This window comes from Ranitomeya imitator, chromosome 1 (genome assembly GCF_032444005.1).
Source record: "Ranitomeya imitator isolate aRanImi1 chromosome 1, aRanImi1.pri, whole genome shotgun sequence".
In the NCBI taxonomy this organism is placed as follows: Eukaryota; Metazoa; Chordata; class Amphibia; order Anura; family Dendrobatidae; genus Ranitomeya; species Ranitomeya imitator.
Genome location: NC_091282.1, coordinates 694,853,294 through 694,868,233, shown reverse-complemented (window position 1 = coordinate 694,868,233; position 14,940 = coordinate 694,853,294). Strand labels below are relative to the sequence as shown.

The following is a 14,940-nucleotide window of genomic DNA, read 5'->3' as shown; positions in this document are numbered from 1 at the left end:
TCCATTCCTTGTGTTCTTTAACCCAAACAAGTCTCTTCTGCCTGTTGCCTGTCCTTAGCAGTGGTTTCCTAGCAGCTATTTTACCATGAAGGCCTGCTGCACAAAGTCTCCTCTTAACAGTTGTAGAGATGTGTCTGCTGCTAGAACTCTGTGCGGCATTGACCTGGTCTCTAATCTGAGCTGCTGTTAACCTGCAATTTCTGAGGCTGGTGACTCAGATAAACTTATCCTCAGAAGCAGAGGTGACTCTTGGTCTTCCTTTCCTGCGGCGGTTCTCATGTGAGCCAGTATCTTTGTAGCGCTTGATGGTTTTGCCACTGCACTTGGGGACACTTTCAGAGTTTTCCCAATTTTTCGGACTGACTGACCTTCATTTCTTAAAGTAATTATGGCCACTCGTTTTTCTTTACTTAGCTGCTTTTTTCTTGCCATAATACAAATTCTAACACTCTATTCAGTAGGACTATCAGCTGTGTATCCACCAGATTTCTGCCCAACCCCATTTATAAGGCACGAAATCCCACTTATTAAACTTGACAGCTCTTCAAGAGAATGCCAAGAGTGTGCAAAGCAGTCATCAAAGCAAAAGGTGGCTACTTTGAAGAACCTAGAAAATAAGACCTAACAAAAAAAGCGCGAAACAACTGAAATTAAGTATATAATTCCACATGTGTTCATTCATAATTTTGATGCATTCAGTGTGAATGTATAATTTTCAGTTATGAATATTCAGAAAAATCTTTAAATGAGGTGTGTCCAAACTTTTTGTCTGTACTCTGTGTGTGTATATGATATATATATATATATATATATAGATTATAGATATATATATATATATATATATATATACACATATACACACACACACATACATACACACTGCGTGCAGAATTATTAGGCAAGTTGTATTTTAGAGGATTATTTTTATTATTGATCAACTATGTTCTCAATCAACCCAAGACTCGAAAATATCAAAGCTTAATATTTTTGGAAGTTGGAGTGGGTTATTTTTAGATTTGGCTATCTTAGGAGGATATCTGTTTGTGCAGGTAACTATTACTGTGCAGAATTATTAGGCAACTTAATAAAAAACAAATATATTCCCATCTCACTTGTTTATTTTCACCAGGTAAACCAATATAACTGCACAAAATTTAGAAATGAACATTTCTAACATGCAAAAACAACCCCCCCAAAATTAGTGACCAATATAGCCACCTTTCTTTATGACACTAACAGCCTTCCATCCATAGATTGTCAGTTGCTTGATCTGTTTACGATCAACATTGCATGCAGCAAGCACCACAGCCTCCCAGACACTGTTCCGAGAGGTGTACTGTTTTCCCTCCCTGTAAATCTCACATTTTATGAGGGATCACAGGTTCTCTATGGGGTTCAGATCAGGTAAACAAGGGGGCCATGTTATTTTTTCTTCTTTGAGACCTTTACTGGCCTGCCATGCTATGGAGTAGTTGGAGGCATGTGATGGAGCATTGTCATGAATGAAAATCATGTTTTTATTGAACGATACAGACTTCTTCCTGTACCACTGCTTGAAGAAGTCTTCCAGAAACTGGCAGTAGGTCTGGGAGTTGAGCTTCACTCTATCCTCAACCCGAAAAGGTCCCACAAGTTCATCTTTGATGATACCAGCCCATACCAGCACCCCACCTCCACCTTGCTGGCGTCTGAGTCGGAGTGGAGCTCTCTGCCCTTTACTGATCCAGCCTCTGGCCCATCAAGAGTCACTCATTTCATCAGTTCAAAAAAAAAAAAACTATGAAAAGTCAGTCTTAAGATATTTCTTGGCCCAGTCTTGATGTTTTAGCTTATGTTTCTTGTTCAAAGGTGGTCATTTTTCAGCCTTCCTTACCTTGGCCATGTCCCTGAGTATCACACACCTTGTGCTTTTTGTTACTCCAGTAACGTTGCAGCTCTGAAATATAGCAAAACTGGTGGCAAATAGCATCTTGGCAGCTTCACGCTTGATTTTCCTCAATTCATGGCCAGTTATTTTGCGCCTTTTTTCCCCAACACGCTTCTTTCTGTTGGCCATTTGCCATGAAACGCTTGAATGTTCGGTGAACACACTTCAAAAGTTTGGCAATTTCAAGACTGCTGCATCCCTCTGCAAGACAGCTCACAATTTTGGACTTTTCAGAGCCCGTCAAATCTCTCTTCTGACCCATTTTGCCAAAGGAAAGGAAGTTGCCTAATAATTAAGCACGCCTTATATAGGGTTTTGATGTCATTAGACAACACCCCTCCTTAGACGCACATCATCTGATTTACTTAATTGGTAGTTGGCTCTCAAGCCTGAACAGCTAGGAGTAGGACATGTATAAAAAGTATCATGTGATCCAAAAAACAACTTGCCTAATAATTCTGCACGCAGTATATACACACACACACATATATATATATTTAGACTGTATATATGTTTTCACGAATATTTGAGCTCATGGATGCATTATATGTCCATTTTGCAAGCCGGCGAGAAAGTCTCGCCATACGGATACTTTTTGGAGAGAAAAAAAAAAAAAAAAAAATATCGCATCCTCGCATTGAATATGGATCACTGTTCAGGAACTTTTCTGCGTATCTCGGCCGTAAAAAACGGACCGTATTTTTATACATTAGGTCTGACCCCGGCCTTACTATGTTAACTTTTGTCAGGGCATGTTTGTCTCTTGTGCATGCTGATAAAGTTTAATGCAGGGGTCCCCAACCTGTAGCTCGGGAGCCACATGTGGCTCGCGGTCCTATTAATTGTGGCTCGCGGCTGTCTGTCAGCTTAGTGCATTATCTCCAGGTCTAGCAAAGAGGTATGAAGAGCACATCTGAAAATGGTGTATTTTGTGAGCCTCTCTGCACAGAAGAGCAGATCTGGATACACATATACTGGTCTTAGGGGTTTTCAGATAATTTTAGTATGGTACGCTGGAGACAAGATGACACCATCTGAGGTTTTTGAAGCTGGATGTGACAGTCTTTCGAGTGCTTTATAGTAGAATACTGAATGGGGGTACTGGGGGAACCCCTGGTTCTTAATATAATGCTTTGGGGTGATTTTTGTGGAAAAGCTTTGGTTACCATTATGTCTGTAATGGGGGCTTTGGTTGCCACTATTGTGAGGGGGCCGTGAGCTGAATGTGGCTCGTGACCCTCTCTCAATGCTGGATGTGGCTCATGACCCTCTCTCAGAGTTGAATGTGGCTCTCAAGATCAGAAACGTTGGGGACCTCTGGTTTAATGCATAAAAAAAAAAAAAAATGATTCAACTTTGTCAGGTTTTGCACCAAAAACGCAGCAAACCCCAATACCTGCGTTTTTTTGCAGTATTTTTGCACTCAATGGGTGAAAAACGCAAAAACAATGAAAGAAGTGACATCTTGCATTTTGAAAAACCGCAGCTCTTTGACTAAACAGTCAGAAAAAAAAGGTGTGTGCATGAGGATTTCTGAAATCTCGGACTTTGCTGGTACTGTGAAAGGCAGCAGAAATTTATGTAACAAAAACCAGCGCTGTAAAAATACAACATGTGAACATAGCTTTACAGTATTGGTACAGGTGGCAAGTAATTCTCACCTCAGATGTGGTCTTCATTGAAAAAAAAAAAAAAAAAAAAAAAATATCAGACAACCAAGTATTAAAAAGAACATTTTTATTTACAGAAACTGACAATTGAACATACACAGGTGATAAAATGTGAATCTTGCAATTGCCTCTGCAACCAAAGTATTTTGAATTATGTTTTTTAATCAAAATTAAGCAAATGCTATGAAAATAAAAATATTGAAAATAAAAGCATTTGTGTCGGAAGCACAATATTAAGGGGGGAAGACTGTATAACAGTATGACATTTAGTAACAGTAGTTTACGTACGCAAAATGTGATTAGATTTTATGACCATTAATTCCAGAGGCAGAAGATACAAAATACGGTGAAAAAAAAAACTAAATAAAAAATGGAGCAATACAAATAAGTGTCTATAAAATGAGACGTTTCACAGTTTTCCATGCTACAGTTTGCTTCAACCACAAATCCCAACAAGGATCCATGCAGGTCCTGCTGGCAGAAAATGGGTTCAATGCAGGGAAGTGGAAAGGTATGAACATATGATTTCCAAAACCTTTTAGGCACTTAAACACACTCTAATTTTGGCCATTAAATGTAAAAGGTAAAGCAAAATTTTAGAGCAGCATTGAGAATTGTTTTTGAGAAGACAAAAAAAAACAAGTTTCCCTTTATCAGAAGAGGTTATCGTGCAACTGTTGACTGTAGGATCTTTCTTTGCTCTTGAGGCTGCCCAAGCAACAAGGACTGCTACTTTTATCCCAGCACTTGCAAAAGAAAAGATGGTCGGTGCAGTACTGAATGTAGGATGTTTGCTTAGGACCAGGTATTGCTGTGTCAAAAAAAAAAAAAAAAAAAGAAGAAAGGTAGTTGTATAACATCAAGATGGGTCACTGGAATCAGCTAGGTCTCGTTGCTCAAAATATCTGCAAAAGGAAGAAAAAGAATAAATAAAAAAAGAGCATGACCAAAAAACATGGGGCATATTACATTATAAATATTTTAATAGTCTCTCCCTTAATGTAGTTATTTTTTCACTTTTATTCTGACATTGAAGCCTGAAAATCCAAAATTGTATTAGGAAAAACTTTAAGGCCGCATTTATAGTAAATAAATGCTTCCTCCCCTGCCCAGCTGTGGGATGATCAGACCTTGCAGTAATGTCTGTATACTCGCTTTTGCTTCCTCTCCTGCCCCGGAGATGTGGTATGATCAGACCATGTTCCTGCACAGTCAGACACAGGCATTACACAGCAGGGGTACATTTAGAAGATTAAAAAAATAAATAAATGTTCCTGCATTGAGATAAACACATTCAGTTGTAGCACTTATTATTATTCCAAGATCTGGAGATTAAAATAAATTTTGTTAGCGAGACAACCACTTTAAAGGTACCGTCACATTAAGCGACGCTGCAGCGATATAGACAACGATGCCGATCGCTGCAGCGTCGCTGTTTAGTCGTTGTGTGGTCGCTGGAGAGCTGTCACACAGACAGCTCTCCAGCGATCAACGATGCCGTAGTCCCCGGGTAACCAGGGTAAACATCGGGTTACTAAGCGCAGGGCCGCGCTTAGTAACCCGATGTTTACCCTGGTTACCATTGTAAATGTAAAAAAAAAAACAAACACTACATACTTACATTCCGGTGTCTGTCGCGTCCCCCGGCGTCCGCTTCCCTGCACTGTGTAAGCGTCGGCCATAAAGCAGAGCGGTGACGTCACCGCTGTGCTCTTCTTTACGGCCGGCCGGCGCTGACACAGTGCAGGGAAGACACCGGAATGTAAGTATGTAGTGTTTTTTTTTTTTACATTTACAATGGTAACCAGGGTAAATATCGGGTTACTAAGCGCGGCCCTGCGCTTAGTAACCCGATGTTTACCCTGGTTACAAGTGAACACATCGCTGGATCGGTGTCACACACGCTGATTCAGCGATGTCAGCGGGTGATCCAGCGACGAAATAAAGTTCTGGCCTTCTAGCTCCGACTAGCGATGTCACAGCAGGATCCTGATCGCTGCTGCGTGTCAAACACAACGATATCGATATCCAGGACGCTGCAACGTCACGGATCGCTATCATTATCGTTCTAAAGTTGCTCAGTGTGAAGGTACCTTAAGTCTCGGTACAGAGCAGCAGGGTTTGGACAGACTTTATTGAGGCATAATCTTTATTCTGGAGCTACATTACATCTGAATGGAAAAGGGGAGTGTTGTGCTGGAGGAAAGTATTCTAGTAGGGATGACAAAGCATTGAAACTAGGAGAGAACAAGGGAGAAAATAAAGGGATAGGTAGATCAGAAAGGTGGAGAAATGGATTCTGGGTGGAGGATTAAGAATGTAGATTGGAAGATCCATGTGTACCAAATAGTGATGATAAATATGTTGACAAAAATTCAGAAAATAGTATTTCTGAAAGTGAATGTGGATGGAAACAAAAAAAAGTGTATGATCGCTAATAGCAGGAGCCCAACAAGCAAAATGGGAACTTTTGAGGCCTTGGTTTTGGAGGAACACATTGAGGTAGTTGGAGTTGATGAGACGTGGTTGGATTCTTCACATGATTGGGCTGTGAATCTTCTGGCTTTCCACGCTTTTGGAAAGACATGGTGAATAAGAAAGGAGGAGTGTATCTATATTGGGAGCGATCTGATAGTATGACAGATACAATAGGGGATGGAAGTTGTGGGGAAGTTCAAGCCTTGTAGGTGGAACTACATGGGAAGGTAAAAGCTGAAAAAGCTATGCACCCTCTAATATCACTGAGGAACTGGAGGGTTGGCTGCATAATCATGTGGCGAGAATGCCAATGGCTGGTAGAGTAGTAGTGATTATGGCAGATTTTATCTTCCTGATATTGACTTGGGGCATAGTTCTGCTTCACCTGCAAAGAGGGGAAAATTCCCAGCTTATTGTATGATAATTTTATGGGTCAGTTTGTGAAAGATCCAACAAGAGTGGAAGCGCGGTGGATCTGATCATTACAAACAATGCAGAGCTGGTGGAAAATGTCACTTTGAGAAACCCTTGGCACCAGTGACCACAATATAATTTCATATGGCTTACACTGTAAAAAGAAAAAAAAAACAAAAAACCCAACCATATGTTTGGTCGGGGAGCGCTAAAAAAAATTAATTTTGACAAGGCAAATTTTTCCAGGTTGAAGGCTGCTCTTCAGGACGTTGACTGGGAGCAGCTACTGCCAGATACTGATAGAAATTATAAAATGGAAGCACTATACATATATATTGGTCAGTCAGACTGCAAAATGTATTCCTTTAGGCAATAACTATAGACCACAACTGTTAAACCCATTAATGACAAAAAGAGCATGTAGAACTTATAAACCTGAGGGGTCAGCTCTATCATTTAAAAACTATTAAGATCTCAACAATCTGTATGAAAAAGTAATAAAATCAGCTAAAGTACACATTGAATGGTAGGTTAGGAAAGTGAAACAAAATATCAAGAAATTATTTAAAATGTATAAATAAAACAAAAACAAGATCCGCATAGATGGATCCCCTAACTAATGCTAAAGTTGGTCAACGAGGATCAAGAAAAGGCAGAATTACTGAATGGGTTCTTCAGCTCTATATACACTGCTCAACACAAACAACACAAAGTAACCAAGTCAATCAAATTGTGAATTTCTCCTGCTATGGTGCAAATGGAACAGAAAATGGGTAGAAATGATAGACAATTCGCAAGACAACCCCTATAAAAAAAGTGGTTTATGCAAGGGGTGACCACAGACCATTTCTCTGCTCTCATCCTTTGTGGCTGTTTGGGTCACTTTTGCATGTTGTCAAACCCACAGAAGGTAGTGCAACTCATTCACAATGGAACATCAATGCAAGCTGTGGCAAGAAGGTTAGCGGTGTCTGTCAGTACAGTGTCCAGAGAATGGAGCAGATACCAGGAGACAGGCCAGTACACCATGAGATGTGGAAGGCGCCGTAGGAGGGCAACAACCCAGCAACAGGACTGCTACTTCCTCCTTTGTGCAAGGAGGCTCATTGCCAGAGCCTGCAGAATGACATCCAGCAGGCCATTAACATTCATGTTCAGAGTTTGGAGATACCGTGGAGATCATTCTACTGCCTGCAACATCCTCCTGCATGACCGATTTGGCAGTGGGTCAGTAATGGTGTGGGGAGGCATTTCTTTGAAGGGCAGCACAGCTCTCCATGTGCTAGTCAGAGATACCCTGAATCTAGTAGGTACCAGGATGAGATCCTCAGACACATTGTGAGATCATATGCAGGTGCAGTAGACCCTTGGTTCCTTCTGATGCATGACAATGCTAAGCCTCATGTGGCTGAAGTGTGTCAGCAGTTCCTGCATGATGAAGGCCTTGATGCTGTGGACTGGCCCGCCCGTTCCTCAGACCTGAATCCAATCAAGCTCATCTGGTACATCATGTTTCGTTCCATCGACCAACGCCACATTGCACCACAGACTGTCCAGGAGTTGACTGATGCTTTAACCCAGGTATGGGAGGAGATCCCTCAGGAGAACATCAGGAGCATGCCCAGGGATTGTAGGGAGGTCATACAGGCACGTGGAAGCCACACACATTACTGAACATCATTTATTTGTCTTGAGGCATTTCCATTGAAGTTGGATCAGCCTGTAATTTGATTTTCCCCTTTGATTTTGAGTATCATTCCAAATAGAGACCTCAATGGGATATAAATTTTGATTTACATTGATAATTTTTATGTTTTATTGCTCTCAACGCTTTCTACTATGTAATGAATAAAGATTTGCAACTTGAATATTTCATTCAGTGATATCTAGGATGTGGTATTTTAGTGTTCCATTTTTTTTTTCTTTTTGAGCAGTGTATATTAACCCCTTAAACTTTTTTCGGTTTTGCGTTTTCGTTTTTCGCTCCTCTCCTTCCCAGAGCCATAACTTTTTTATTTTTCCGTCAATATGGCCATGTGAGGGCTTATTTTTTGCGGGGCGAGTTGTACTTTTGAACAACACCATTGGTTTTACCATGTCGTGTACTAGAAAACTGGAAAAAAATTCCAAGTGCGGTGAAATTGCAAAAAAGTGCAATTCCACACTTTTTTTTTTTTTGTTTGGCTTTTTTGCTAGGTTCATTAAATGCTAAAAAAACTGACCTGCAATTATGATTCTCCAGGTCATTACGAGTTCATAAAAAAATAACCTAGACAGGTTTTGTGTCTATCTAAGTGGTGAAAAAAAAATTCCAAACTTTGCTAAAAAAAAAAAAGAAAAAAAAAAGAATAATTTTCCGAGACCAGTTAGCGTCTCCATTTTTCAGGCTCTCTGGTCGGATGAGGGCTTATTTTTTGCTCACCGAGCTGGCATTTTTAATGATAGCATTTTGATACAGATACGTTCTTGTGATCAATGCAATGTCGCGGTGACCCAAAAAAATGTAATTCTGGCGATTTGAATTCTTTTCTTGCTACGCCGTATAGTGATCATGTTAATTTTTTGTTTTTTTATTGATAGATCAGGCGATTCTGAACGTGGCGATACCAAATATGTATAGGTTGGATTTATTTTAATTGTTTTATTTTGAATGGGGCGAAAGGGGGGTGATTTAAACTTTTATATTTTTTTCATATTTTTTAAAACATTTTTTTCTTTTTTACTTTTGCCATGCTTCAATAGCCTCCATGGGAGGCTAAAAGCTGGCATAGCCTGATCGGCTCTGCTACATAGGAGCGATGCTTAGATCGCTCCTATGTAGCAGAATTACAGCATTGCTATGAGCGCCGACCTCGGTGGCGCTCACAGCAATCTGGCATCAACAACCATAGAGGTCTGCAGGAGAACTCTGGTTGTCATGCCGACGCACCATTGACACCCGATCACATGACGGGGTCAGCGGTGTGCGCATTTCAGGCCGGATGTGCTTGTTAAATGTCGCTGTCACAGTTTGACAGCGGTATTTAACTAGTTAATAGGCGCGGGTGGATCGCAATTCCGCCCGTGCCTATTGCGGGCACGTCAGCTGTTCAAAACAGCTGACATCTCCTGGCTTTGATGCGGGCTCACTGCCGAAGCCCGCATCAAAGCAGGGGATCTGCCATTGGACGTACTATTCTGTCCGATGGCAGACAGGGGTTAAAGGAGAGTGGTTGATGCACCCAATCCCAATGCCCTTAATCCCCTACCGACACATGTCAGTTATATCATATGCTGCCTCCCTGACTTGTCTGCAGATGATGGCTGTATTGTGTGGAGCCGAGCTTCGCCAGCGGCTGTTAATCTGTTAAATGCGGTTATCAATTTGTGAAAGGGGCACTGTTCCAAGTGGCCATCGGCGCCCCGTGACGCGATCGTTGCGTACGGATGGATTGCCAAGACAGCATGAATAATTGAATGAATTATTTAGATGGCATGAAAAATAAGCAAATTTGCAGTGGACTTGCTTTTTCTATCTGCTGTCATTCTCCTGCAATGAGAGCTTTAGTCCTTTACAGTCCACTGCTCATATCCATGGAGCTTGGCCTCCAGACCCAGGTAAAGAGTGTGCAGTAGTTACATTCCAGGAGAGCAGTTATTTCGCAATATACCAAAGAGGTCTCTCCAGCCCATTGATTTCTATACAGCAGTCAGCTGCCCACAGCTTTCAAAGCAGATCTCCTAATGTCTCCTAATTGATGTCCTGAGTCGAGTGTTTGTTCAAATCCTGTTAGCTCTATGAGCAAATATAGTGGTAGCAGTGTAAACTCCAGAGCAAGCCACTGATAGATGAATGTCTTATAGCAGACCTTGTGCTGAGCTTTAAAGTTCCACTACAGTTCTGCTCCTTAGTTCGGTCACTCAAGTAGGAGAAACCACCTTGCCAAATACTAGAAAGTAAGAAAACTTTGTTTAAGTAATCTTGCTGCACCTTAATACTGTTAGGACCTTTGATGGGACTGTTTGATATTTACTTGCAGTTATGATATGGATTTATTATTACTATTCATAGTGTGTATTATATATTGTTTACACTCGTAGTGCATATATTACTCTACTTTTGAATAGATATAATTACTATTCCCCAATATCCCTGCTTCTGTGTTACTCTGATCCGATTTTAATATTTTTTTGATTAATACAAATTATAATATTTTTAGACTCTGACCTTTCCTCTATTATTTGACTAATAGAAAGGGTTATATGTGGTAAAGTAAGAAAACGAAAAAGAGACTGCAGAGTTGCGAGTTTCTCAAGAGACAACTTGAGAATCTCTCTAACATCTATTGTTGCGAAAAAAAAAATGTTTGGGAGCTTGTAAGGGTTTAAACACAAGAGTATGTGGTAGAAAATAATCTTATAAGTGCTATTCGGCATCAATTTACAAAGGTAAGAATTTGTCAAAGTAACCGGATACCATTTTATGTAGAGGGGAGCAGAAACCTGGACAGAGGGGTAGCGGTGGCTATTGTGTTTTTGAGACAGTTTTTAATCAATTTTTCTACTTTGCCAAGACCAAGCCGGAAAGTTTTGGTGAATGGATGCTATTCCAAAATGGTCCTTGTTTATAAAGGATGCACGCTCAAGGTTCAGTGCTATTTTTTAAACTTATTTATTAACGCTATAGAAACCAAGATTAATTGCGCCGATTCTATTATTGCAAATAGCACCAAACTACTGACTATAGTGCAAGCTATGGAAAATGTTCATAAATTATGAGATGACCGACAAACAGTGTTTTGGCATTCACTGGGCAGACGAGGTTCAATATTGAGAAATAAAAAGCTATGCACCCTACAACTAATAATCTGTGGTCATCATATGTTCTAGATTAAAACTAGGAGAGTCACTAGTAGAGAAGGATCTGGGTGTTAATCAGCGTCTTAGGCCAACAGGAGATTGTGGCATAGACATGTGATTCAGACACGATACTACCATTCTACAAAGCATTAGTGGGACTCCATTAGGAATACACAGTTTGGTGCTGGGCACCAGTTTACAGAAAAGAGGAGTTTAGAGAGAAGTTGACTCAATAGGAGCAGGACTAACAAGACAAAAAAGCAAAAAAACAAACAAACAAAAAACAAACACCACATTACCTGCCAACTAAACAGATAAACAGGTTTAACGCAGACACTCTCTCATCTTCCCTGTGTTCCTGCAAACACAGAAATCAGAAATATAACAGCAAGCAACACCAATATGTATGTCTGTTATGTCTGTACAGGACTTGTGATGAAACTACTAATGAATGCATGTAATCCAGCGGTGCCATTTTTGCCATCTACAATAAAGTTCTTCATACCACACCAGCTCTAACTTGTGAACATCTGCGTGCCAGCTGTCTAATAAGTGAATGGGCTTCTGGTAGTAGGGGTTTTTCCAAACTGGCAAGCAAGGCGTACAGCCAACGACCCTGTCAGCAAAAGAAAGAAAAAAAAAAACAAAAAAAAAAAAAACGACAGGCACAATTTAGCACTTTAAATTTTGACAAGAATCGGACAAAAAAAAAAAAAAAAAAAAATTGATTTTCTTAATTTTTGTTTTTACCAGTTCTGGAGTAAAATCTCTTTCTTCAAACCAATTCACCAGGTACTCCAACACACTTGTGACCGTAGCCTTAAAAAAAAAAAAAAAAAAAAAAAAAAAAAAAAGAAGTAAGAATGCAATTTTATTTTGGAGGGAAGGAAAGGAAATTGTTAAGGGGGAGAAAATTACCTATTGTTTAAGCCAGATGTTTGTGCTATATGTACTTATTAAACAAGTTGGGATTTTTCTTTATCACAATGTGTATTAAAAAAATCAAAGATAGAAATCTTGCAAGGGTCTTTTGTATTGAACTACTAGTGAGATGAACGCTGCAAGAGGTGTTTTTAATGACACAGCTCTGCTTTATACAAGGGTTTACAATAGGTGCATATGTCAGTGAGGAGAACAAGGCTGTTCCCTTCCCCCTCATCTCTTGTATGCTTGAAAAAAAATTCTTAAAATGTTCATGAAGGGATCTGGAAAAAGGAGAACAGGGCCGTGTGTCAGTACTGGTCTAGGAGAAAGCCAAGTTAAAGCTAAGTTCACACTTGCATGTGGCTGGTCTGCGGATGGCTGCGTACGTCCTCCCATAAGCTTCGCCTACTTCCGCATGCGTCCTGCGTACCTATCTTTAACATTGGGTACACAGGGACATGCATTGTATGCGGATGCGGCATTTTGACATGCTCGCTGACCGAACGGGAACGCAAAAAGTTGTTTTTTCAGTCATAGGCTTTACATCAGCAGAGCTGTACATGGGTTTAATTTTGTGTGGAATGCTGTAGTTTTCATTTTCATTGACTCCATTTTTGGGAACATATGACATTTTGATAACTTTAAATTTTTTTTTTTTTTTTTTTTTTTTTTAGAGGGGGTGGGGGTGGACTAGTCATGAGGAAAAATTTTTAGTTTACAATCTTTATTATTCCCACAAGGGAACTTGAACCTGCATCCTTTAATCACATTGATACATTGCACTCCTTGTGTCATGCAGTGCATTACTTAACCAGATAGAGTCAGCAGATTGTGGGACAGGGTTATTATTATTTATTGTTATAGCGCCATTTATTCCATGGCGCTTTACATGTAGGGAGGGGTATACATAATAAAAACAACTACAATAATCTTAAACAATACAAGTCATAACTGGTACAGGAGGAGAGAGGACCCTGCCCGCGAGCACTCACAATCTACAAGGGATGGGTGAGAATACAGTAGGCGAGGGTAAAGCTGGTCATGAGTTTCTAGTGGAAGCTGCACAAAGTGCTGGATTTAAGGGCTCATGCAGACAAACGTATAAATCAGACACTTTCCTCAGGGGGCCAACAAAATAAAAGTGAAAAAAATAAAAAAAAAAGTTTTTAAGAATTTATAAATTCAAATTAATCCCCCTCCTCCTTTTTCCACATTAAAAATAATCATAAAAAAATATATATATTTTTAAGAAACATGCACATTTTCATGTGTACTATTTACCTATGGATTAAAACCAAGATTACTCTTTAAGAATTTTTGCTTAACCACTTAAAAAAAAATATATGCAAGTTTGGTATCATTGTAATCGTATTGATTTGGAGAATTTGGTTCCCAAGGTAATTTTTACACCACAAACAAAACACAATGTCGGAATTGCTTATTTTTCAACATTTTAGCGCACTTGACATTTCTTTTTTCCGTATATTGAAAAGCAATGTAATATGACAACTTGTAGGATGTGGAGTTGATTTTTTTTTTTTTTTTACAAAACTCTAATATACATAGCTTGCTTTTGAAATTACCACGTTCTCATGTCATATATGCTGCCCTAAGATCTAAATGAGCACGAGGGAAAAACGTAAATTTGAGTTTTTACAACAATTTTTCAAGTGTTTCATTTTACTTTACATTGCTAACTAAAGTTCATGTAATCCATGAATGGTGCCCTGTAGTAGAGAAAGTAAGGTACTGTAGATCATGTTAAGGTACCTTCACACTAAACGACGCTGCAGCGATCCAGACAACGATCCGGATCGCTGCAGCGTTGCTGTTTGGTCGCTGGAGAGCTGTCACACAGACAGCTCTCCAGCGACCAACGATGCCGGTAACCAGGGTAAACATCGGGTTACTAAGCGCAGGGTCGCGCTTAGTAACCCGATGTTTACCCTGGTTACCATCCTAAAAGTAAAAAAACCAAACGCTTCATACTTACATTCCGCTGTCTGTCCCCGGCGCTGTGCTTCTCTGTACTGGCTGTGAGCACAGCGGCTGGAAAGCACAGCGGTGACGTCACCGCTCTGCTTTCCGGCCGCTGTGCTCACAGTGAGTGCAGGAAAGCAGAGCGCCGGAGGACAGACAGCGGAAGGTAAGTATGAAGCGTTTGTTTTTTTTACTTTTAGGATGGTAACCATGGTAAACATCGGGTTACTAAGCGCGGCCCTGCGCTTAGTAACCCGATGTTTACCCTGGTTACCAGCGAAGACATCGCTGAATCGGCGTCACACACGCCGATTCAGCGATGTCAGCGGGAGAGCCAGCGACCAAATAAAGTTCTGGCCTTCTAGCCCCGACCAACGACATCACAGCAGGATTCTGATCGCTGCTGCGTGTCAAACTGAACGATATCGCTAGCCAGGATGCTGCAACGTCACGGATCGCTAGCGATATCGTTTAGTGTGAAGGTACCTTTAGACCAGACCGATTTGGGAAATAGGGATTTTGTGTACTCACCGTAAAATCCTTTTCTCCGAGCCAATCATTGGGGACACAGACCGTGGGTGTATGCTGCTGCCACTAGGAGGCTGACACTAAGTGATACAAAGAAAGTTAGCTCCTCCTCTGCAGTATACACCTTCCTGCTGGCTCTCAGCTAACCAGTTCGGTGCAAAAGCAGTAGGAGATCAATAA

General features: G+C 40.4%; 1 protein-coding gene across 2 annotated transcripts in view; it reads right to left on the bottom strand.

Moving 5' to 3' along the window:
- Positions 1–3,647: 3,647 nt before the first annotated feature.
- Positions 3,648–14,940, bottom strand: part of GEMIN2 (gem nuclear organelle associated protein 2) — an 84,219-nt gene continuing 72,926 nt past the window's right edge. For both annotated transcript variants that reach the window (XM_069730674.1, XM_069730666.1), the window contains 4 exons: positions 12,079–12,147; positions 11,834–11,944; positions 11,628–11,686; positions 3,648–4,502 (listed from right to left, as the gene is read on the bottom strand). In XM_069730674.1, the coding sequence (XP_069586775.1) occupies positions 4,457–4,502; positions 11,628–11,686; positions 11,834–11,944; positions 12,079–12,147 (285 nt within the window). In that variant the 3' untranslated portion in view covers positions 3,648–4,456. The remainder of the gene's footprint in view (positions 4,503–11,627; positions 11,687–11,833; positions 11,945–12,078; positions 12,148–14,940) is intronic.